General features: G+C 38.3%; 1 protein-coding gene across 3 annotated transcripts in view; it reads right to left on the reverse strand.

Annotated features, from left to right (window-relative positions):
* Positions 1-1,335: 1,335 nt before the first annotated feature.
* The window catches only part of rbfox2 (RNA binding fox-1 homolog 2), a 44,350-nt gene continuing 20,993 nt past the window's right edge, over positions 1,336-24,692 (reverse strand). For 2 of the 3 annotated variants that reach the window (XM_059338783.1, XM_059338799.1), the window contains 11 exons: positions 19,427-19,633; positions 17,923-18,087; positions 17,331-17,384; positions 17,116-17,208; positions 13,196-13,283; positions 11,307-11,363; positions 10,583-10,730; positions 9,976-10,021; positions 6,915-7,003; positions 5,991-6,063; positions 1,336-4,018 (listed from right to left, as the gene is read on the reverse strand). In XM_059338783.1, coding sequence (XP_059194766.1) covers positions 3,974-4,018; positions 5,991-6,063; positions 6,915-7,003; positions 9,976-10,021; positions 10,583-10,730; positions 11,307-11,363; positions 13,196-13,283; positions 17,116-17,208; positions 17,331-17,384; positions 17,923-18,087; positions 19,427-19,633 — 1,065 coding nt within the window. In that variant the 3' untranslated portion in view covers positions 1,336-3,973. The remainder of the gene's footprint in view (positions 4,019-5,990; positions 6,064-6,914; positions 7,004-9,975; positions 10,022-10,582; positions 10,731-11,306; positions 11,364-13,195; positions 13,284-17,115; positions 17,209-17,330; positions 17,385-17,922; positions 18,088-19,426; positions 19,634-24,692) is intronic. The other variant, XM_059338790.1, reaches the window with a different exon arrangement.

Raw genomic sequence — 24,692 nt, forward strand, 5'->3', positions numbered from 1 at the left:
ATTACATTAAAAAGGTAAAATATATATTGGTCGACAGCTTTTCCCTTTTGTTTAAATCACTCATAAGGGAAAGAGAGCTCACTGGACTTCATGCATTGCTTTCTTTTTTTTTCTTTTTAGACATTTTTTTTTTTTTTTTTTAAATCATTATATAATAGGGTGTTATATTGTCTCGCATTGTTCTACTTGTGAACACTTAAATTGTTGTTTTATTATTATGGTGAGACAATACGGTTTGTATTGGGTTTTTTAAACTAATTTGCATTGCTTTTTCTGGGTTCATACAGAAAAACTTAAGTTTAATTTAATACCTTCACAATACTTTTTAATACCACCACGACATTGATTTGCAACTGCTGTGGCAACCTTTCTAACTTCAGTGTTGGGGCAACTAATTATAAAGTAACTGTTTACTGTAATTTTGTTTATTTTCTGAGTATAGTATTGCTTACAATTCACATCAAGTACCTATATCACAGTTACTGGATACTTAGTTACGTTTTGCCTCAATACCTATACACAGTTATTTGCTATTAAACCCTAACCCAAGACAAAATGTTATTTCATTATGTGCAGGGCAAGCACACACCACTTCTCCACCGCTATCCTCTATCATTCTTTTGCAATGAAGGGGCACAAAATGACAAATGAAAACCATCAAATCAAATCATGAAAGGACTTTCATCACGATGTAACAAGGTAACTTGTAACTAATTTAACACCTTGTCAGATGACGCTTATTACATTTTAATGACATTATTTTTGGCCAATTTAATTTACTGTTTTAATACCTTTTGAAACCCCACGGACACCCAGGTCTTTCTGCGGATTTTGAGCACTTATTGGGCTGGAAAACATCAAACCAATCAGGTAAAACTGATCAGCACTCATACTTACAATGTCTTAGTGTTGCCTACGATAATGTGGCAAACTATAAAACTACACTCATTCACATCACAAAATAAATAGACTACCAAAAGAAAACAACCTGAAAGCTTGATCACAACAAAACATTTTTATATAAAACATTTTATATGGACATTCAATAACAAAACAAAAAAAAACCCATAATGGCAGTCAAGGGGGATATAGACATGACAGAGGGAGAGGACTGTTCATTGAGAAAACCATAGAAACTATGAAGAATGGCCACATAGTTTACTATAATACAGCGGCAAGAAAGCCATGACAGGAAAATGAAGCTGCCGCGTGACATTTTGTGCAGCAGCCATTTTGTTTGTCAGCAAGCCTTTTTGCCCAACAGCTCTGTGCTCTTTGTTGTGTCAGCTAGCTTCAGACTGCTAGCTGCCTGTCATTCTCCAGAGAGTTTAGTGGTAAAGAAGATCGGCTTCTCAGGAGTCAAATATGAAAGACACAAGATTCATGCAAAACTTTTTTTTTTTTTTTTAAACTTGACAAGTATCGCTCATGCTGGTTTGTCCATGCCTTCAGTGGCTTCATAAGTCCATCTTTGTGTATTTTGTGTTGCACTTCTCAAGTTGAGAACCAGAAGGTGCTGGGGACTGTCAGTCAGCATCTTTGGCTAGATTTCTTTTTTTATTTCTATTTTTTTTATGTCCAGAGCACATTCTGTAGTAATTTGGAGATATTACAAATAAAATGTTGAATATCATGAGAAAATCCAACAGCAGCACATTTAATAGAAAAAAAAAACATCTTATTGACCTGTTTTTTCCAAATGTGAGAAATGGAAAACACAACGGTAGCTTTGAAATTATTTGATAGGTAAAAAAAAACAAAAACATAAAGTCCCTATTTAACACACAACTTAGATCATATCCCACAATGACAGTTTGTCTTTCACCATGTTGGAATATTAACCTGCTAATATATGGGAGAGATAACACTTTCAGACATATTACTGGATAGCTTAAAAATTATCTGGAGCGACCATCTGGCCGAGCTGACAGATTTTAACCACTGAAATGTAAGGAGTCCGCTTCAAATAACAACGGAAGAAAACAAAACTACTAAAATAAATGAAAAACTCAAAAAGAAAGGAACACAATTGGTTTTAACCAAAGTGCAACAAGGTTATGTTCATTCATTCAAAATGCCTTCCTCACCTGCAAAAACATGGACACAAAAAGAAAAAAAATCCAGCCGCACCTTTATACTTTGAAATATAATCCAATGTCATGCTAACGGATCCTATAATCAACCCAAAACAAACAAAAACAAAAAAGTAGCCTGGACTGACTGAATATTTAACCAAGAGGACAAAAGTTTGGTAGTGTTACATGCAAACCTTTAGTTTGTCGCTTCTCAGGTACGCTCTGCTCAAGATCTTTACTCTGAAACAAAAATTAAAATAAAACTTGCACCTTACTGGAGAAGGGACAACAATTACAGATATATATATATATAAAAATAAAATTAAAAAAAAGACAAACGGAAAAATGAAAAGAAGTAAATAAAGACAGCCATAGGATTATCAAGGATTATGATAATAACAATAACAAAGAATATATTTATACATACGGCAGAAAAATGTGCTTTCTACAAATCTTTGGAACAAAAACAAAAGCCAAAAAAAGCCACGTTTTGGAAATATAGAATACAACGGTATAGAAATATGCACAATAGTAAGGTGTTTTGCATTTAAATATTTTCTATTAACTCACTGACAGCATCTCTCTCTTGCTCAGTAATCGCTGCTGGCAGCATCTCGAACACATTTACCGACTAAAGTATGTTTCAGGAAGACTCGTTCAATGTTGGACTTTGCTCTATAAAAGATGGAGCATGAGGGGAAAATCCAAATAATAAATCTCTACATCAATGTATCAACTTGAACCTCAGGGTTTCGGGAGGATGATTTTGTTCAGACCTAAAGCTAAAATAAGTTAAAGAAGACAAAGTTGTAGTGTTGAACTCTTTTTTTGTAGTGTTTTAGTGGTGGCTGCACAAATAGTTTAGTGAGATCTTGTGCATGAGAAGTAAGATGTGAGACTATAGATGTGTCTTATAGTTAAAAAGGTGGTATATTTGTAATATAGATGCTCATTTTCTGATTTTAACCCCAAGGTTCACTGTTGGGTCTACATGTCCCACAACGGCAACAGCTGCTGCCGAGTTGAACAAAATAATGGTTTTTATAAGAATAATAATGAGAATAATTACAATAATAATAATAATAATTTGGTAACTTTTTTCTCTAAACTAATTTCTTTGCATATCATAACAATTTTAAGTTTAAAGGTTCACCATTTCCACATACTAAGAAAACTTGAGGTAAGGAACAGCTCTAATAACCCTCCCTCCCTTCAGCTTTCATCATGCCTCCAAGCCGCCATGTTCAGTCTCCCTCCACCAGAACACAGCAACGATGAAAATCCTCTCTCATTCCTATCGGCCCACATTAAGGAGGAATTATAAAAATTCACCAGTGGGTGTTTTTTTTGTTGTTATAATCATTTTAGTGACTCGTCATTCTGGTTCAAAATGTTTTTAGGTGCTCTTTCGATGCACCTTCCTGCTTCCTACCGCTCCGACGCTTTCTGGACACTCCCTCCCTCTTTCCTTAAATGTTGAGCGTGTGCAGGCCACACAGCGCTCAGCTCTTTCTGGTTGACAGCTGTTTATCCACACACAGCCTTTGGAAGAACATCTGGGCTCCATCACGAGTCTTGTGCTGCTGAGTGCTGAGGGATTAAGAAGGGGGAACTATAATACAGCCGTGCAATAGGGAAGATGGCCATTTAAAGTCTTTTTTTTTTCTTCTTTTTTTTTTTTAAATGTAAAGGCCATCCGTCAGTCTTTAATACAGCATTCCTCTATTTCTGAAGTAGCGTATATAAGAAAACTTGGGACTGCTCTGGGGTGGGATCTGAAATATCTTGTGGTCGACTCCACACGTTAAAACTGGATGCAGTCCACCTCCACGACAACAGAGGGAGCTCTTTCAGAGTAATTCAATGGAAGAGAGGAGCTCCTGGGAAATGTAGTGTCTTTAGTACGGTGCAAATCTACTGTAGCCTCCCCTGTACAGTGTGGCCTGTGGGACAACAGAAGACAAACATTTAGTCAAGTGAAGTGAAGTTAAGTTTATTCATATAGCACTTTTCATACGACAGGCGTAGACTCAAGGTGCTTCAATAAATGAAAAACAAAACAAACAAAAGAAAATAGGCAAATTTATATGACAAAAGAAACAAAATTACAAATAAAAAAGCATAGTGACTGAGATCTTTTTCATTAAATGATCAGTCTGGTGATATTCTGCATTTTCCTTATGACTTTTACCAAGTTGTGTTTTTTTGCTTGTTTGTCCACAGGACTACAGCAAAACTACTGGCCTGATTTTCATCAAACTTTATGGAGGGGCTCAGCAAGGCCCGAGGAAGAACCTACTGAAGCCATTTTTGTTAAAATTGTGTGTTAGGGCTCAGCCTAAGCGGAGGTCTTTAAAGTTGTCAATGAATTCCATTAAAAAATAAAACCAACAATGGATTGATTTTACCAACAAGTGTAGTCTGTGTAGCCACATCCTGATATATCTCATCTCTCTGCGTCATAGACCTCTAAACTATTAAAACTTTGCAATTAGCCACACTGTCACTAGGCGACATGTCCCTTCCTTACCACAATTATGGTAGTTTTATTCCAAAATCAAACCCACATAAATGTTCCTGGTCAGAGCCACATCAACCTGCTAGGCGGCCTTAGACAAAAATCACCCCACTATTTGTCTAATGTCTTGCTTTATCTGCAGAATAATCACAAGGATAATGGTGAGGGTATAAGTATCAGTTAGGGATGGGCATTTGGAAGAAACCTGCCAACTTGATAAATTAATCGCTATGTTTTATACATACTCCAGTATATATATAAAAACATATTTACATGGGCAAAATAAAAGATTTATTTACAGTACTATGCAAAAGCCTGTTTTGATAAAGGATGTTTTATTTTGAAGGGATGAAAAGATACTTCCTGTCGATCGTGAAACTTAATCAAGTGAGATTATACGGTAAAGATAACGTCAAGGAGTTCAGTGTTTTATATTTCAGCCCCCGAAGAGGCATGAGGTTAGTTTTCACAGTAATCTTGCATATTTAAGTATTTTTTGTGTTTAGAGAAGTTTGAGATAAATTCAAACCTAGTAATTCATGCTAGCAAGGTGATAAAGTAAGCTAGTTTTGCTCAAATTAATAATCTTGTATTTCTGTGTGTTTTATAATTGTTATTGCAACTTTCAGTTTGCAAACTGTAGCTTTAAACAACTTAATTCTCAGCTCATTAGCTTATTCATGTATGCAGCAGAACTGAACGCTCAGCTGTGTTTCAGTTCAGAGTACTGCTACACAGTCATAGATAAAATTAAAATTAAGAAACAGATCGATTTTAAAGTCTTAATGACCATTAATCGATCATTGATTAATTATTCCCATCCCTAGTGTCAGTATCAGGTTTATTTGTGTGTGCTTGGTATACAAACCTTATATTATGTACAAACATCAAACACTGTATAGACATGTGACTTCCTGGTCACTGTCTTGGTGACTTAATGATTTGTTGAAATTAATAAATATGCAATATTTTTCATCTGCAATAAATTGAAGTATTCAGTGATATAGCTGATTAATAAGTGGGCTATATTAAAAATAACTATCCTAGTTGTTTAACAAAAATAACACATAACTATTATATTAGTATGATTAATACATTCTAACATTAAATCATATTATATCTCACAGGTGCAGTATGTGTCTAGATACTGTATATTTCAAAACTATATAGTTGTGTTTATATGTTGCTTGTTACTTTATTCAAACTTAAACTTTTATCTCATCTGTGACCAGTTTTTAAATATTTATGTCTTCAGGAAAGCAAAGTTATAAAGTATTGAGAGACGGATTAACACATTGTTGGTTTTGCTCTTTCACAGAATTGTTGACAATAAGAATAATAAAGAATATCCGCGAACTCATCCTGTGCAGGACAATAAATAGTCTCCAGGGACTCACCATGGCTCCAACACCGTAGGCAGCTGGGGCGAGCGCAGCGTGGTAGGGGTCTGCCGTGTAAACTCTTCCATAGCTACCAGAAAACAAGCACATCAAACATGAGGCACAGCATAATATACTGAAGAAAGCAAAAAGGAAATTTAGCTGATAGCACAAGATGACTAATACACTGCATGAGAAAATAAGTTTGGTTTTTAAAAATTAAATTAACATATATTACTGAGCAGTCTGAACTCAGTTATTTACATCTCCTACTTTTGTAAAAACATCTTTGATATTTTAGTAAAAGCATTATTTCTTTCTGAAACCTTACTGAAAAGGAGATTTCAGTTTTTTCACACCTAGACCCCATTGGACCAGGTCTATATCAAAAACCACAATACTTAAGACTGGTCAAACCTGGACTACATTATCCCAGAGAAGCCAGAGACTCATCAGAACATAATTTGTGAAAATGCAAGAAAGGGATCTGGACCCTGTCTATGATTTGTAGAGGAATAAAACCCCACATTTCTTCTGGTTAACCAAGCCTTGACAACTGTAACTACTTTTAAACATGATCCATGGCTGCCTTTTAATGAAATTGCATTATGCGTTATATGTGATTTGCAGTCAAACTACCCTTCAATTTTGCCTTTTTTTTTTAAATCAATGTCCTATACCATTTTGAACTTTGTATTTTGTTTATTGCAGTCTTTTATTCTTCCTAACTATTTATTTATACATTTTTTTAATGTTAAAAAAAACCTTGAGTTGCCACTCTACATGTGCTATAAGTAAACTTTTTTTTAAAATAAAGTGACTTGACTACTTAGTGACAGAGCACAGAGTAGCTGCAAGCAAGCAAGCAACCTCCCAAGACGAGTCGCCTCGTCCTGCAGGTGTCGGCCTGACACAAGAAGCTTCAAGGTGTGCTGGACTCACCTGTCACTGTAAGCTGCTGCTGCAGCCGCCGCTGCTGCAGGAGTCGCTACCGCAGCCGGCTGGGCGTAACGATATGCTGCATAGCCACCCTGTGATGAGTCGATGAAGGGGTGAGAGAAGGAAGGGGGCAGTGTGTGTGTGTGTGTGTGTGTGTGTGTGTGTGTGTGTGTGTGTGTGAGATAGAGGAGAAAGATACAATGAAGGGCGAGGTGGGACAAAACAGAAACAAGAGTAAATTATTGTTAAAAGTTTGCTGTATTTCCTCTATACACAAACAGACTAGTAGTTAATCTAAAGTGTTACATTGTGAGAAAAACTGCTTAGAAGGGAGCGAAAGATTAACAAGCAGACAGTCAGCAAAACTGGCTAATCTGGTGCAGTACAGCATTCACAAGGATGTAGCTCAGGCTCTGTGTAGGTCTCTCCCTCCATGCCTGACACATCTTTAACTGTGCATTATGTGTTTTACTGTTTGTAGCGTCCCCCTGTGCAACATTAAGGTGTATTATCAGTGCATTGGACATGGAGGGAGAGAGTTCATAACCATAACTGTGCCCCGCCCTGGTTCCCCTACCAAAAACACACAGTTAAAGAAAGGGGAAGGGGTGGCAAGATGATTGTGTCATTATTTATGTTTGAATGAACAGCTGATGAACAGACACAAAAAAACTACAGGTGTAAGAAGACAGTCAGCCAGTCAGATTAAAAAGGGACACACACACACACACACCTGCTCGCACACACACATATTCACGCTCACATGGCCAGCGACCAATCACTGACAGACATAGCATGCTTTCCCAAACTTAGAACGAACAGCGTATTAGGCCAAACATCCCTATAAAAAACAAACAAACACCGCTGCATTCTACCCTAAAGGATCAGTCACGACCAAGTCCCCGCATTCAGGACCACACAGCTGCTGCTATGGGAGGAAGGCTGGACTTAGGAGGAGGAGGAGGAGGACATGTACAGAGGGATGAAAAGATGTAGAAAATAAGTAAGGAAGAGGCAGAGAGCAAGATGAAGTGCTAATTAGGGCTGGGAGATTAATCCAATCCTGTTTTCAATTATAATTTTTGGTCTCCAACAGTTATGAAAACAAGTTAATTGAGATGAAACGATTATTGTGCCTCATCCTGTTTTACAACGATGCTCTCATCATGAATCTAAGCACCAATTCCTTTTACAGCAGTGCACTTAACCAGTTACTAACTGGAATATGTTGAATAATGTTTAACAAATACTGAATATATGTTTAGTAGTTTTAAAAGGTTGTGGAGAACTAACATTACAACATAGTTGAGTTTATTAATGTTTAGTTTATATATATATATATATATATATATATATATATATATATATATATATATATATATAGTAGTATCAACCAAAATAATCAGGAAAATATTTTTTGTCATAACTGAGCAGCCCTGCTAATGCCAGATGACACTGGAGATACAAAAGGTTTAAATGATTGATTGAGGAAAGAAAGAAAAGAGAATGAATATAGCGAGAAGGGATGAGATAAAGAATGACATAAAAAGAGGGGTTGATAGGAGAGGAAAGGGGGGAGGAAGTAGGGGGACTGGTGGAGGAGTCAGCCTTGTAAATATGTCTGCATGCCGACATTGATTCAGTTAGCATGCCACAGGTGAAACAGATAGGGAGATTCCTGGAAGGGGTCTGAATTAACTGCAATAGAAACTGTCCTACAGCCCTCGGACTGCTCCATAACTCTCAGGTTTTAATGTCATTTTCTCATGTCTTATGTTTGTCGTGTCCTGATTGTACTTCAAGCATGCAACTTGCTGTAACATAATTATTATTTAAAGTAAAAAAAAGTGTAAAATAAATAGTGAATCAATGAAAAAAGATCGCATGTTGCTGAAAAGAGCGTCATCTGCTTTTTTGTAAACAAGTAGTTTTTGTTAACATGTTTTCTTATTTTGGGAATAAAAGTGTGTAATGCAAATGTAAAATAATATACAGTCATGGAAAAAATTATTAGACCACCCTTTTTCTTCAATTTCTTGTTCATTTTAATGCCTGGTACAACTAAAGGTACATTTGTTTGGACAAATATAATGATAACAACACATAAAACAGCTCATAAGAGTTTAATTTAAGAGCTGATATCCATGGTTTTTCTTGATTTTGGTTATTATGAAGAAAACCATGGAAAATTAAACAAGGGTGGTCTAATATTTTTTTCCATGACTGTATGATGTGTTTTAATGCATCTTGTCACAAGCAGTACATAATGAAAAGTATGAAATTGGTGCAGATTCAAAGAAAGTGACCCCCTGTTGAAATATTAACCTTCAAGACTGCATCTAATTTACACTAAAATGTACATCTATCTCTCATGCAGATAATTTGTGAATAAAAGCTTTAAGCAGTGTATTCTTCACAAATTCAGATTTTTAACTTAAGTCTTTTCTCCCCCTTCCGCAACTCCACCCATGTCAGAATCCAGTGAGTTAGTAGAAGAAGACAGAGAAGGCATTTCAATCTCAGATGGTCAATAATGTCTAGCAGCACGCAGTCATTGGAGACGAGGAGGATGCACACTGGCTCTCACACAGAGTGTGTAAACCCTACCTGGGGCAATCTGCCACTAATGTCCTGAAACACTAGTCTACAGAGAAAACAGAAACAGCTATTGTCAACCTGGTCACACACGCACACACACACACACACACACAGACACATAATCACATTGGTACAAACTAAACTCACAAATGCACAGAGACAAACCCTAGAGGAGTCTACCCCTGAATGAACACTTTGATGAAAGTGCGCGTGCTGCTCATATTTTTATATTTGTATGCATCATTGAAGGAACATTGTGACGAGTTCAATTTATTTGTAATTTCAAAACATAAGATAATTTAAGATAAGTCAGAAAAATGGCTCTAGGTGATGAATCAAAGCACCCAAAAGTACACGTCTCTACGGGTTTGGTCCGTGCCGTTTCACACTTGAAAACCCACAACAGGCAAGAGGGGGAAAACGTAGGTGAGGAGTGAGGCAGTAGAGGAGCGAGAGGTATACTTACATAGAGATCAGCTGCACCGTAAAAGCCATCCTGATAGGCCATCACACTGAGAGAGAGACGAGAAAAGAAAGGAAGGAAAGGAGGGAGGAGGAGCGGTGGTGGAAAGTCCAAACAAACAAAAAGAATGGTGTGATGCGCCACCATGTGGGCATTGCAGAAAACAACAAACAAGAGTGTCGATTGGGGGAGAGAGAGAGGTGAGAGAATGGTGCCAAACAGATTGTGAAAGAGAGAAAAGAAAGAAGGGTGAGATTATTACACACCGTGCAACATGCAAAGACAAAATACCACCTCTTTGTATAAAACTTTATCGAGTGATACTACTGTTACTGCAGCCGCTGAGAAAAATGTCTAATGAAAAAGGAATACTACTCAACTATGATATCATTATCACCTCTGAGGTACAAGGAAATGGTATTTCAGCTCAGCAAACTATCAAAGTCAATATCTCAACAGCAATTTATTCAAAGACACAGCATGCACAATGTATTATTTTAACTAGGTGACTACATGCATTTAAGATGACATTCATGTGCATAATCTAGCTTTCATTATCAATATGGGTTTAGTTATCAGTTTTCATTCATGTTTATGTGTGTGTGTTTACCCCGGGTAGGTAGGGATGGCAGGTTGTGGCACAGCTGCCCTGACGGCGCTGTAGACGGGCCGGGCGCGACCCCGGAGGTGAGCACCTCGGAAGGTCGCAGCGGTGGAGGCAGCTGCTGCTGCTGCTGCTGGGTACGGAAACCCCGGTACTGAAAAAACAGAGAAAACCACTTTCTTAATGCGCTCAAGATTACAATATTATTTGTGCATCAAGTCCCCCTCGCTTAAAAAAATGTTTTTGTTTCTTGTTCCTCCTGTTGGCTGTTTGAGCCTCACAGTGCAGAATGATGCAGATTTTGACGCAAGAACGCTGTTTTCACATGTATCTGCTGAAAATGGAAAGTTTTTCTGCGCCCTACGATTTAAAGGGGTGGACCTATGGGACATCAAAACTAGTTTGGAAGTCGATCTTAGTCTATTTTGCAAGTTAAACAAGTGTAAAGTAGAAACTTGAAGCAGTCAGTCAGCACCGAGAATGTGCTTGCAGTGAAGTACTAGAGATCTTGTGTTGATCTTGTGTTAAGCAGGAAAACTTCAGAAATGAACAAAATTTGCATATTCATAGATTCTTGCATTTTTAATGAGGCAGACGGAATAGATGTCTTTTAACATATTTTAATGTGGAAATGACACATTTCTGCGTGTGTGTGTGTGTGTGTGTGTGTGTGTGTGTGTGTGTGTTTTAGAGCAAATCTTTCTTTTAAAACTTATCCTTGTTGTCATACCTGTGTAGAGTTCGGGGCTGTACATGGCTCCAACCATGGGACTCAACTTCCATCCAGCTGTAGTCAACAAAAAAAATGACATTGTACATTTAAAACCAATATTTGACCAAAGCAAACAGACACTTAATGAGTTTCCTGACAGTCTGTCTTCACAGTGAACATCTGTGGCAGCTTTCACTCAGAGCCACAACCAGAACAGGATTATTCTGTATTATTATATAGAGATTTTTGGTTTCGAACCACATCATCATGATTATAAATGTACAATATAAAGTTATAATTATTTTTTGAAGTTTGTTTTTGCTTACTTTAAAAGGAGTAATTAGAGTAAAAGGCTTTTGTTTTGTGGGATATAATGCATTTCTCTGGAGAAAATGTATCTAGATATTGTGATATTTGCTTTATTTATATTCCCATGTACATGTATTCTTGTTATGAAAAAGACCAGATTGATTTTCATCTGGAAGAGCTCATTAAATTCTGTTTTTGTTGCTTATTGTGAGTTGATATAAATGTAACTGACTGTGTTAAATATTAAGCCTTTGAATGAAAGGCCACTTGTTATTCTTCAAATGTATTTTGAGTTTTACATTTTGTATCGAGCTGTGTTGCCATTCAAACAATTCTAAAACAATCAAACTCAAACTATTGCACTGTTCAGTAATAATATCCAGCAATACAAACTTTTAACCTCAATACTGTGTTGAGTTTTCAGAAAGCAACTTTTGCAGCACATTCAATTTGCTCTACACGTTTTAAAAAAAAAAAATCATCTCATATTGATCGAAGGACCCTTAATTGAATTGAACATGAATTGTATCATGGCAGAATTGGCATCAGTAAATATTGTGTCATGTTCAAACTACTGACATAATATTTTATTGGGATGAAGCTTTGAACGGTCACCCCTGCCATGCACTTATTATTTGCATGAAAAAAAAAGTGAATACCTTATGCAAATATATGAAAACCATATCAGTTACATGCTGCGTTTGTATCTGGGAGACTGCTCCAACTTTGGTTGATGCACGACAGTATTTACTGTGACTTTTCTAAAGCGTAGTGATCAAAAATGGTTTTAATGATCATTTAAAATTGAACAGTAATACAAACATCATGAGAAAGGGCAGGTATGCTTTGGACTGGAGTAGTCCCAGTAGGCCCGAGGTGGGTTATTGGAATTTCCTTTTCCTTCTTCTTTCGTAATTAAAGACGGGAGGACAAATATAGTGGTAGATAAAAACAGGTGGTCAGGAGGAGGAGAGGAGTACCTGGAGATCTAGTTGAAAGATAAAGTGACATTCATGGGCCTTCTGATTAATTCATTTATTATTACTCGTAGGAGCCATTTCATTAGTTTGATTATTATTATATTATTATTGCTTATTTTGTATTTATTTTTGTGTACACTAGCGACACCAGACCAAACAGGTATTGGGCATTGATAAAGGTAGCAGGTGGCAATGACAGGTAATGCACCAGAAGGGACACAGTTTTTTAACAGAGCAAAGAAGGCTGCATGAAATGTTTGTTTGCTTTGAATTGGAAATTAAATTAACCAAAACGTAAATCCTGCCTGGTAAATGGACTTCTTTTTGCCTGAGTACATCCTAATGGAATTGGTCTATCCATCAGTGGCCTTTTGTGCAAGTTTTAAAACTGAAAGAACTATCTTACAAATAGTCATTACATTATTAATATTATATCGCTTTATTGTATTGTTATTTTTATTTCTGTAATTGCTGAGCATATAAGGGCACTTGGTTGAATATGTTGTTTGTAATGCTAAAAAAATCTATATTAAAAAAATGCAGCAATCTTCATCTTTAGTCTCCATCTATTGAAACTAAAAGATGGGTTTGGCTGTCGTTAAGTTCAAAGAGCATTACCGTATGGCAGAGTGGCGAGGCCCTCTCCGTTAGAGTACGGGGTGGTCATCTTCTTGTTCGTCATCACTCTGGCTGTGGCATTATTCACCTGGACACCAGAAAAAGTGGTCAGGGACTCAGTCGACCCAGTTTATCAGATAATGAGGAATTATCAAAATGATGCAGAATCCAATCACAGTATAGTTTGTGTTTTAAATTTACTCAAACTAAATGTATTCTGTTACCCATGAGGGAGATTCTCTACGGTTTTCTATTTGAATTGTAAGTGTGAGGTGTCATTATATTTGAAACAGTTTTTTACTTATGACAGAGGTTAATTCTGTTGATGAGCAGCGATGGTATTTGATGCATGCGCTTCTTTTGAAGGAGAAAGACATTGAAAACAAGGATCCTGGTGAGTAAGTCAGGCAGTTTTGCACACATACAATGCAACCATTGGCACACAGAACAAAGAAAACAACAAAATATTTCAGAACAAAAGCATTCAAAAAGAAATCCAAGACCATTATATTGCTACCTTTAAAAAAAAGGAGGGAAAAAGAAGGTGAATTAAGCGGCAGATTCATCATTGGAACACAATGCAAAAAACATCAATTTGAAGAGTTCATACACAAATTACACGCAGCCAATCAAGAGCGCATCACATCACCAGAGGTGAGCAAAACTAGCCAATCAGCAAGCATCAGATGCAGCAAGAGACCAATCAAAAAAGGTTGGCAGCCCTCCCAATCCAATACACATCATACAGAAAGAGGAGGGAGGGGAGGGAGAGAGAACGACAGAGAAAAGACAGAAATATAGAGGGATGCAGGAGGAGGAGGAGGAGCCAGTCCACATGAAAAGACACAGAAAAAACACATACATGATGTGGAGAAGAGAGAGAGAGTGAACAATCCATCCAAATGTGCAATTATTCTAATGAACAAACAGAAACAACAAGATGCGACACACACATACAATATACATCTGACCGTTTGCCTACATTGGATCTAACCGTACAGGAGCAACAATGGAGAAATGATGAATGGAGCAAGAACGAGTACACAGAGAGAGAAGTCTAGATAAAGACAGAGAGGATGGGGGATGCAAATATCATTCCTCAAAAAAATCAAATCAAACCATGGTGGTGAAACACTGCCAGGCATTCCAGATCAGTGTCGCACACCAGAGAGACCTCAAAGCACACAACCACCAACACACACCATCCAGAACCAAACTGATCAAAAAGTAAAACAAGTACACCTCTTGATAGGAATCAGAACGAAGAAAAGCTGCCGTTACTTAATCAATGGCACAAATTTTTAAGCTTGCTTTGCAGGGGGTGTGGAAATGAATTAATGGCAGCTTTTTTTTCTTTCTTAAAAAGGCTCAGAAGTGTATATATTACATATAAGGAGTAGATTTGCTTTGAAGTAGAATAAGCCTCTTTTGGGGCGCACATTATTCATCCACATCTTTAATTTGAATGTTAAGTCTAAACAGCCATACCTCTACAACTGTCTGAAGACTACAAAGTGGTACAGAAAGTGATCATCAAGTACTGCAGTACACCATGATATACAGACGACTATTATCCTCTCTCCGGTAAAGCTAACATAGCACTCATGCTTCAGCATGCTGTCCCACTAAGGTGCAAAAATGCAGCTATTGGCTGACACATGACACAGAGAGATGACATAGTACTATATGGCGTCATACAGATGACGAGAAAGATAGTAAACCATGCAGGATACAGCTCTGGAATTAAATGCTGAATGCAGTTAGAGAGGTGATTGGAATGAATGCATAAGAAGTGGTAGTCATAGTTGTTGCACTTGCAGATAGATGCAGTACATTCAGTTATACAAGTGGCCTTTGTAATAATGCCATGCGATCAATGGCTAATCTCGTAATCGTTTCATTCACCACCTCCCCAATCAATCACAGGATTAGCCAATCAGGTTCTGTCAATCAATCAATCAATCAAGCTCCCTTCAGTAAAGGAGTCCTTCATTTTGGTGTTGGGTGCATTTTATTTAAAAAATTTTGACGATGGGGTGGGGGGAGGGGTCATTCAAAGATGATGCCATGTGTACACAACTTACCGTTGCCAGGGAAACGGCGTGAGGACACGCGAGCAGTTACCGTGGAGACTGACAACAACAACAACATACAAAAATCATCAGGGAAATAGAGAAAATATATGTAAGAAAGAAATGATGAACCAAAAAAAAGAAAAAAAAAGAAAAGAAAAAACATAAACAAAACGAGGTAATGAAAAGCAACCCCCACCATGTGGTAGAGAGGAAGTGATGTCACAGGTCACGTGTCACCTACAAGTATCAGCCATTTGACAACAATCTAGCCTCTACTGGTTAAAAACCCACTACAAACACAGATCATAAGGGTTGATAAAGGAACAAATGGAAACAGAAAATGTCAGAAATTAAAAGCTACCTTAGGAGGGGAACTACCCGTTGTTATTATTGCCCAGATTATGTTCAAATAACTGACAAATGAATCACCCAAAATCAAACTTAATCTCCTTCTCCAGTGGGTATGCTACCTGGCTACATTACAGGACAGGGAAATGGACAGATATATGGGGGGAGGGATGGACAGCAGAAATGCAGGTGCACATGGGGACACACAAATTGGGAGAGACAGACAGACAGACTGGCCTGGTGAAAGAGTGGAGAGAGATGGAGGAGAACCAATAAAAGGAAATAAAAATATATATTTAAAAAAGAAAGGAGAGGGAACGACAGCTATCTATTGCATTCTCTTCACATGTTCATTCTCTCTCCGCCCTCAATATTTTTAATCCTGCACACCCACACACAGAGACAGAGAAGAGTGCAAGACATTCGAGACCATGCAGAGGAGCTTTAGTAGCAAGGAAAAAAATAAAAGCGTGATTTTTAAATCAAGAGCCAGAGCAAATGGCAAAAGCATGGTGTATCTGATCTCCAAGGCCATTTGCAACTGAAATCCGAGCTCATGCCGACAAAAAAAATAAAAAATGTCACAACAAAATGCACTTCCATGAGATTTGGTGTTCTTTTTCAGGAGTGGTGGATGCAGGTGTGTGTGTAAACAAAACATTTTTTTTTACCATCCATCTCGCACATCTGAAATTAAACAGTCAGCTTTTTTTTTTTGAAGCACCAGAAATGACACCACACTTCTCACGGCAGTCTCATTCCCAAAAAACTGCCCCCTGAAAATGCTTCCCATCATGCATCAGTTTGTTAACATGTCAAACATTTAAAAAAAAAACTGCTCCCCAGAGTCACCCGTGTAATATTAACTGAAAGAGTGAAAAAACTCCATCTGACCTTATGATCCATCCATGCAACATACAGTAGCCTCTCACAGACACCAGCAGGCACTTAGTTTTTTCAGAGGAAAAATAACTGAGAGGCTATTAACTGCCCTTCCAGTCATTTACACAACCATAAACCAAAAATGGCCACTCATCATGATCATGGAAGAAGTGGTGATGGTGATGGAAAAGGTGCAGGAAAACAAAAAAATAAAAGAGAAAAGATCCTACATGCTGTGACAGAAGCGGATTTCGTCAGCGACCGTGTCGTCTCACCGGCCATGCCTGTTGTGTAGCCACTCCACCCAGCATGCTTTGCAAACCACACAGCTTTTTAAGATCAAGGTGCAATGGACAGCCCACAACATCGACAATAACAACAACATCGACAGGAAGTGCCGTCAAAAGAGACGTCTGTGTGCGTGGCACCACTGCACCATGCTATAGTGAAGCCAGAGGGGTTAGAGTCGAACACATACAGTACAGCCACCCGGAAACCTTCTCTGGGGCAGAAACGACCAGAACAAACTCATTCTCATTGTCGGACATGGAGGGGAAACAGAGGAGAAAATGGTCGCCGTTTTAAAAAATAAAAAGGGCGAGGGTGGTGAGTTACCTCGATTTTACGTCCTTCCACCAGTGTACCGTGAAGCTTCTCTCTGGCTCTCTCTGCATCTGCACTTGTCTCGAATGTTACAAAACCAAATCCCTGCAAGCAGAGGAGAATGGAAAAAGGAAAGGAGGGGAGAGCGAGAGAAGGTTGAAAATAGATGTTTAGCTCATTTTTGTGAACACATTTTTTTAAAATTACACGTTGTACGAACTTCCTACCTTGGATCCCCTCTCGTTGAAAATGATCTCGACATCAAGGATTTTGCCGTATTGCTGAAAAACAAAAAAGAAGGAGAAGATGAAGAGGCTGAACAAGCATGAAAGTCTTGTGCTGCATCTTGCCACGGGGTGTCAGCACTGTTCAAGCTTGAGGAGCTGGCACCCAGCCAGCTTTGGCAGTCTTTTCTTCCACCATATCTTCCTTGCCTCTGCTCTTTTCTCTGCACCACATTTTACAGACATTCCTCTTACATAAATGCTGAGCATAAGGTCAGTTTCTTTTTCACAACTGGCTTTAAATAATCTTTCTACAAGATGACACTCAAGTTTTTGTGAAATGGTACAAAAACAGATATTTTAGCTGAAACAGATATGACTTTTTTTCTTTTTAAATCCCACTTTAGGAAAGGAAATAAACAGTAAAAAAAAATCTTATGATAAAAATCTTATGACAGTGCTGACGTCACTGGATTGGTCTTTTGAGTCATTATTTTTACTGACTGTGTGCTTTTAATCCCAAGATAATTTTCTGGGTCACTCTTATGTGATGATGCATAGTGGAAAAAAGGGAGGGATTTTGTGGTCGACATACCCCAAACATCTGCCGTAGGTCGGGGTCTCGAAAACGGAACGGGATGTTGGACACGTGGAGGCGCTTGGGTGTCCCCTTGGCGTCTGTATCATCCCCAATGCTCCCTCCCCCTCCTCCTGAGCCAACAACTGACTGACCGTCAATCTGGGAGGACCCATCTGACTGCTGGGACAGATGGACAGAGAAGAGGCAGAGTTGTATTGTTTACATGGTAGCTGAAGGCCTGCAACAAACAATAAATTCCTATCTATTAATCTGCCAGTTATTTTCTAGATTCATGAAATCTTCGTCTCAGAATTTCAGAAATAGGGAAAAAAGCTCAGATAATTTCCCTGGACCCAAAGTAAGATCTTCAAATTGCTCATTTTTAGAGCCTGACAGATATATCAGTTGACAGAAATTATCTGCAGTATATAGTGTCCGATATGTGCCAATATCAAAACTGTTTTTACACAATATATAATGCAGAGAATATAGGTTATAGGTTGTCGTGATATAGTATATATACACATATATATATATACATATATATGTATACATATAAATATATATATATATATATATATACACACACATATATATATATATACATGTATACATATACATATATATATATATATATATATATATATATATATATATATATATATATATATATATATATTTATTTTTATATATATTTTTATATTTTTTGTTTGAGAAAGCTCTCTAGGCACCTTTGTAGAGTGGTGAAACCAAAAATAAATAAATAATAAAGGTCTATTTTCATTCAAGCTCAAAAAATTACTATATCAGCCACCATATCGGTTATGGATGGAAGGTTGTAAAAATATAAAAACTTCAACATGTAAAGCATGTGGACTCCCCATGCTTTACATGTTGAAGTATTTACATTTTTACCCCCCCCCCCCCCCCCCCCAATACTGGTTCAACTTGTGGGCACTTGAAAAATGTTGAATATATAGATTCCATTTTATTTCACTTTTTGTAAAATACATGACCAAAGAAATTCAACTTGCATTTTTTCTTTCGTTATGATTTATGTCATTTTGACTGTGTTATACTGCACAAAATACATTTCTGTGAATGATGCAGGACTTCTATATTGCAATGAAGAATGAGGTCACAGTTAGTAAAATGTGACAGGAGCAAAAATGCCCTGGAAGTGCTTGTGGTTCAGAGGGTTAAGAACGTAGTTACTGCCTCTCATTACCTTACAATGTAAATTACGAAAGAGCTAAATCAATCCTGCATAGAGGGGTGAACATATTTTTTATTTGGGAAGAAGGGACCCTGATAACTGATTTGTAATTGATCTAGTTCAGAACGCTGATTCTGGGTATCACATTTTGTGTTACGAGAAGAGAAGTTGTTTGGTGCATCCTAGCGACTTACTATTATTTCTAAATCTATAACACACATTCCTCCACACTCTCGCTCCCGGCGCCCTCTGAAGGCAAAGACCTGATGTGGGCTGCACAAAGAGGAAGAGGCTGGCACTCACTTGGACACTGAGGCTGTTGGCAGCGTTGGCGGCGCTGTTCGCTGCTCCGCCGGCTTCCACGGGGCCCTGAACGGCCCCCGCTGCGTACAGGCTGCCCCCGTAATCCAGGGCCAGGCCGTTCTGGGGGGGCGGCGGTGGAGGTGGAGGGAATGCAGAGAAAGGTGGAGGTACGAGTCCCTCCTGACCGCCAGCACTATCCTGAGAGCCCTGTTGGACGAAAGAGAGAGAGGAGTGAGGAAGGAGTGAAAGCTAAAGTAGCCGGCTGGCTAACATCCACAGTATCTTTTACAGAGAGCATCACCCGACCACACGGAGACCACTTTCCCAAGAGCTTCGGTCTAAAAGTCATACAGGCGTGGATATTATATTTCCATTTCCCCACGTAAGTGTGTGTGTGTAAACGCATGCATGGATCCACACCCCCCACCCATTAAATATTCACTGCAGCCACATCTATTATTGAGGGTCAGATGCCTCCATACTTAGTGTTGTACAATGGTGAGTGTCTAACGCCTGCACACACACTCACAAACGCCTCTTCGCACAAACCACCTTTGACACGCAAACACCCACACACCTAAATGCTCACACAAAGACCAACTGTTATTAAAGAAGCTTGCCCAAGTATTATACGAACATCATTACCCCCAGAAAAAAAACTGTACCGACGTTCGAGTGCGTAGGAGAACAATACAGGCACCCACAAACACATGGTGGAACACAAACACTGCACAGGCAATAACACAACATACACACACACACACACACACACACACATTCCTTGCTGTTGGCAGTGGGGCATGGATACCCTAAATGGTAATAGTTAGAGAGCGCAGGGAGACAGCAGGGACGGGAGAGAAAAGGGGGGATGGGACGATAAAAGGTGATGAGTGATAGAAGAAGCACGGCCCTGCCTCTGATCCATGGCTGCAAAAGATAAACAAACTGTCACTGTCTTTCAGATCTTTTTATAACTCGCTGATAAACGCACCGGATGACTGATCAATTCAAGACTGGAGCATTCTGAGAAAATCTTTTGGGTTGGTTTATTGACAGCATTTGCATAGATAACGGGAACTGGAGACGTTATCTGTATCTCGTTAAAGCCACCAGACTACTATGACAAAAACAGTAATTTTACCATGTGGAACACAGGAGTTGCTTGTCTACCGCTGACTCCATCGGTTACTTTTTTACTGTGTTTGTGTTACATGTTTTTGTGTGCGTGACTTTGGTGTTTAAAGGGTTAGTTTGGATTCAATAAAGCCACACAATAACACAAAAAAAATAACGAATCGAAGCAGTGGCAGACCAGCAACTCCTGTGTTCCACACGGTAAATTTACTTTCTGTAATATGCTGAATATTAACAAGATTCAAAATAAGTAACCACAACAGAAATGGGCTTTTTACAGATAGAGAAGTCAGAAAGCCGACATATTTAACATCTCGTAGTCGATTAGTACATAGTGCAGCGTTAACTTCAAATGAATGATTTATTGCTTTGAATATATTTATTGCCTAATATGTAGGGGTGGGCGATATGGACAAAAAAACAACTCAATTATTTGTTTAAATTTTCCAATAATGATAATCTAACTTTATCTTTTAAAGTGTGATTTCTTTACCCAAAAAAAGCTGTTAAAATTATTCTTGCTTACCAGGATATCGGTGGATGGACACAATGTTTCAGAACAGCAGCTCTTGCTTATTTTCTTTAAACTTAAGCATTCAAGAGACTCCAGGTTAAATTTAAATGTAAATACAAATAAGTGGCACATTATCATTTCTTAATATTATTAACAAAGTGACTTTCATGCACCTCTCATCTACCATCTATGCACCTTCTTTTTGATATTATATATGTGTGTGTGTGTGTGTGTGTGTGTGTGTTAATTATATTATATTATTATAAATACTAGAGAATGTAAAATTGCACATCGTAGTCGTTATATGTATTGCCCACTTCTACTCATATGGGGTTAAGGTATAAGGTATAAAAGGTAACAAAAGACACCCAAAGAACAAAGAGACGCAATAAAAGACAACAGTGTGAAACAAGATTAAGATGTAAACAGAGAGAGATTACATCAGCAGGTAGAGATAAAAACAAAACGCATATGACTAAACAATGGCTGCCGTTTCTGGCAGTCTCTTCTTCTTTTTCTGCCTTCTTAATCTCTCTGGTTCTTGTTCGTCTCCTGTTCACCTCCTACTTCTCATCATCATTATCATTATTATTTTCATTAGTATTATTAGCAGGAGCAGGAAGACTAGAAACAGGCAGTAATAATAATTAATTAGTAAAAGCAATATTCTGTGTCTTTGCCTTTCTGCACCAAAATGGATATCACCACTAAAGAGACTCCATGCTTACCAGACATCTGCTTGGCTACATTGGCTTTGTGTGTGTGTGTGTGTGTGTGTGTGTGTGTGTGTGTGTGTGTGAGACAGGCTGCAGCGATGCCCATCTGAGTTGCACAATAGATCTCTGTCCCTTTGGGAGTGTTAAAACTGTGTGGGAGGATGTGTGTGTGTGTGTGTGTGTGTGTGTGTGTGTGTGTGTGTGTGTGTGTGTGTGTGTGTGTGTGTGTGTGCCATCTGTCTCCCAGCTTTTGACCTTTCTCAGCGTCACACCTGTGACACGGTAGCCGGGCCCCTCGACTCAGTGACAAACCGGGGGATGCACACGGTCGACACGGATCACATCGATATTTTGACATGAGAGCAGCTACAGCATAGCAGCACCAAGTCAACAGTGAGTGGGGGAAACTTTGTCTTATAAAAAACAAAAGGTACACTCAAGTAAATACAACTGGACTTTCTGTAATATGCTGAATATTTACAAGATTCAAAATAAGTAACTGCAACAGAAATGGGCTTTTTACAGATAGAGAGGTCAGAGTTCAGACATACAGTCATGTAAAAATGATTAGCCCACCCTTGTTTTCTTCAATATCTTGTTCTTTTTAATGCCTGGTACAATTAAAGGTACATTTGTTTAGACAAATATGAGCCGTTTTTGTTGTTATCATTATAAGAGTCTAATTTAAGCGCTGATATCTAGCCGTTTTCCATGGTTTTCTTGATAATGATTTTGGTTATTATCAAGAAAAACATGGAAAATGGCTAGATATCAGCTCTTAAATTAAACTAATTAATTAAACTAAAAACCAGGAATTAAAATGAACAAGAAATTGAAGAAAACACAAGAAAACATCTCGTACTGGGATTAGTACATAGTGCGGCATTAACATCAAATTAATTATTTCATTGCTTTGAAAATGCCTCTATTTATTCTGAATCTTCAGGTGAAAATCATTTGCTAATTGAGTTGAAAACAGGAGCTACTCTTACAAATACTGTGTATAATTTTAAGAGAATGCCTCCCTGTGGTGTGCCAGTCAAGACTCGGTGATTCTGCATAATCAACAGGCCTGAAGGCAGCAACATACTGAAGGAAATAATGGTGTCATGTGTATTTAATCATTTCATTAAAGGAGACATATTTTACTAATTTTCAGGTTCAGACTTTTATTTTGGGTTTACATGGCTGAATGTTAAAAAAATGCATTATTTTTCTCCTACAGTTCATCTGAATATACCTTGACTCACCACCTGTCTCATAAAGCCCCCCTCTGATACACAGTCCAGTCTGCTCTGACTGTTTTTTTAAGAAAAATATGGTGTACCTTTGCCAAGGCTATCAACTGAAGCTGAGACACGCTCTCTGACCTCATGGGAGCTATGACACGCGTGCTGTAACTGAAGCTGTGATGATGGAGGGTTACAGCAGACAGAAATAAAGGGATGGTGTGTGTTCGGTGCTCTTTGGGTGCATCCTACAAAACACTGTTGATACAAAGACGAGTTGTGCAGCAGCTATTAAGTATCTTTCTATCCTTGTATCTTCTTTTTAATACAATTCAACTAGGGGCTGACCGTGGACACCTCAGTGAAACAAATCAATCATACCCATGTTCTATGATCGTGCACCAGCTATTGATTCTTCCAACGAGTGCAGGCCAGATTTTACTGCTCGTGTTTTACCTCAATGATATGACATTATATGGTGCAGTGACCTCTCCATGTGAGCCTCCTTGACCTCTGCACAGGTCATTCTCAAGTCAAGGGGTGGAGATACCCAAATAGGGGGGCGTTATATACTAATAAAACTGCATGGTACACAGGAAGGGGAGCCAAAACTGAATGACCTTTAGAACCCCATGTGTTCTGATGCAGGTAGCTCACAAAAACTGACTGGGTTGTCTTATTTCACAGTTAGTTGGTTCGTAGGCACTCCAGATACCCAAATGTATGTCCACGCGCACTAAAAATTGTGAATTTTGCATAATATGTCCCCTTTCAGAATCAGAATCATTTTTATTGCCAAGAATCATTTTTATTGCCAAGTAGGTTTTAGCATACAAGGAATTTGCTGTGGTGTGTTGGTGCATAAGAATAAATCTACACTAACACTAAAATATACATACATTAAGGCAAGTAAAACCTTGCCTTTATGCATCATCTTTCATTACAGAGCCCTGGTATTATTACTATTAAATGTCTGTTTTGACTAATAAAGTAAATATAAGGTCTTACTTTTAAAAGACATCAATAATATTTATGAGTAAAATTGGCACATGAAACCAGCCCTCATGAAACTAATTTTGCTTCATTTTAAAAATAATTGCAGTAAATACAGCCTGTAGGGTTTAACTATTGGCCCTCAGCAGCTCAGCCGCATTGCAACACTGCAAATCTGTGGCACAAACACCACAATAATCACCATCATCTTTTGGCTCCATTGTCAGATTGTATGATAATTCAAAGAAACTACTTTTTATCCATCTATTAGATCTACCTCTTATCTTGCCGATATAAGAGCAAAAGGAAACGGTATCATGCTTTGAACTCAACCTGTTATGACGGTCTGATTATAGCACGATAATCACAACCAGCAGTCCTGTTATCTCACTCCCTACTCTCCCTGATAACATACAGTAAATATGTGTTCATCAATAATCTGCGCTTCCATCCTCCTCACTGCACACGTCCTCTTTTCAAATCCAAACTGCCTCTGCTGCTCTCCTGTCAGGTGAAGAGTCTCCACCTCAGCCGGAATAGAAACCATGTTCTCCATCTCCAGTGCCTCACACTCGAGCCATAGAGCCGCCAGATTACTGACCACAGAGTCCAAGTTTAACCGCATTCACATTTTGAAACAGCAGCTGTGTCCGCTCCTCTAAACCCTGCAGCTGAATGAA

The sequence above is a fragment of the Centropristis striata genome, chromosome 1, assembly GCF_030273125.1.
Source record: "Centropristis striata isolate RG_2023a ecotype Rhode Island chromosome 1, C.striata_1.0, whole genome shotgun sequence".
NCBI lineage: Eukaryota > Metazoa > Chordata > Actinopteri > Perciformes > Serranidae > Centropristis > Centropristis striata.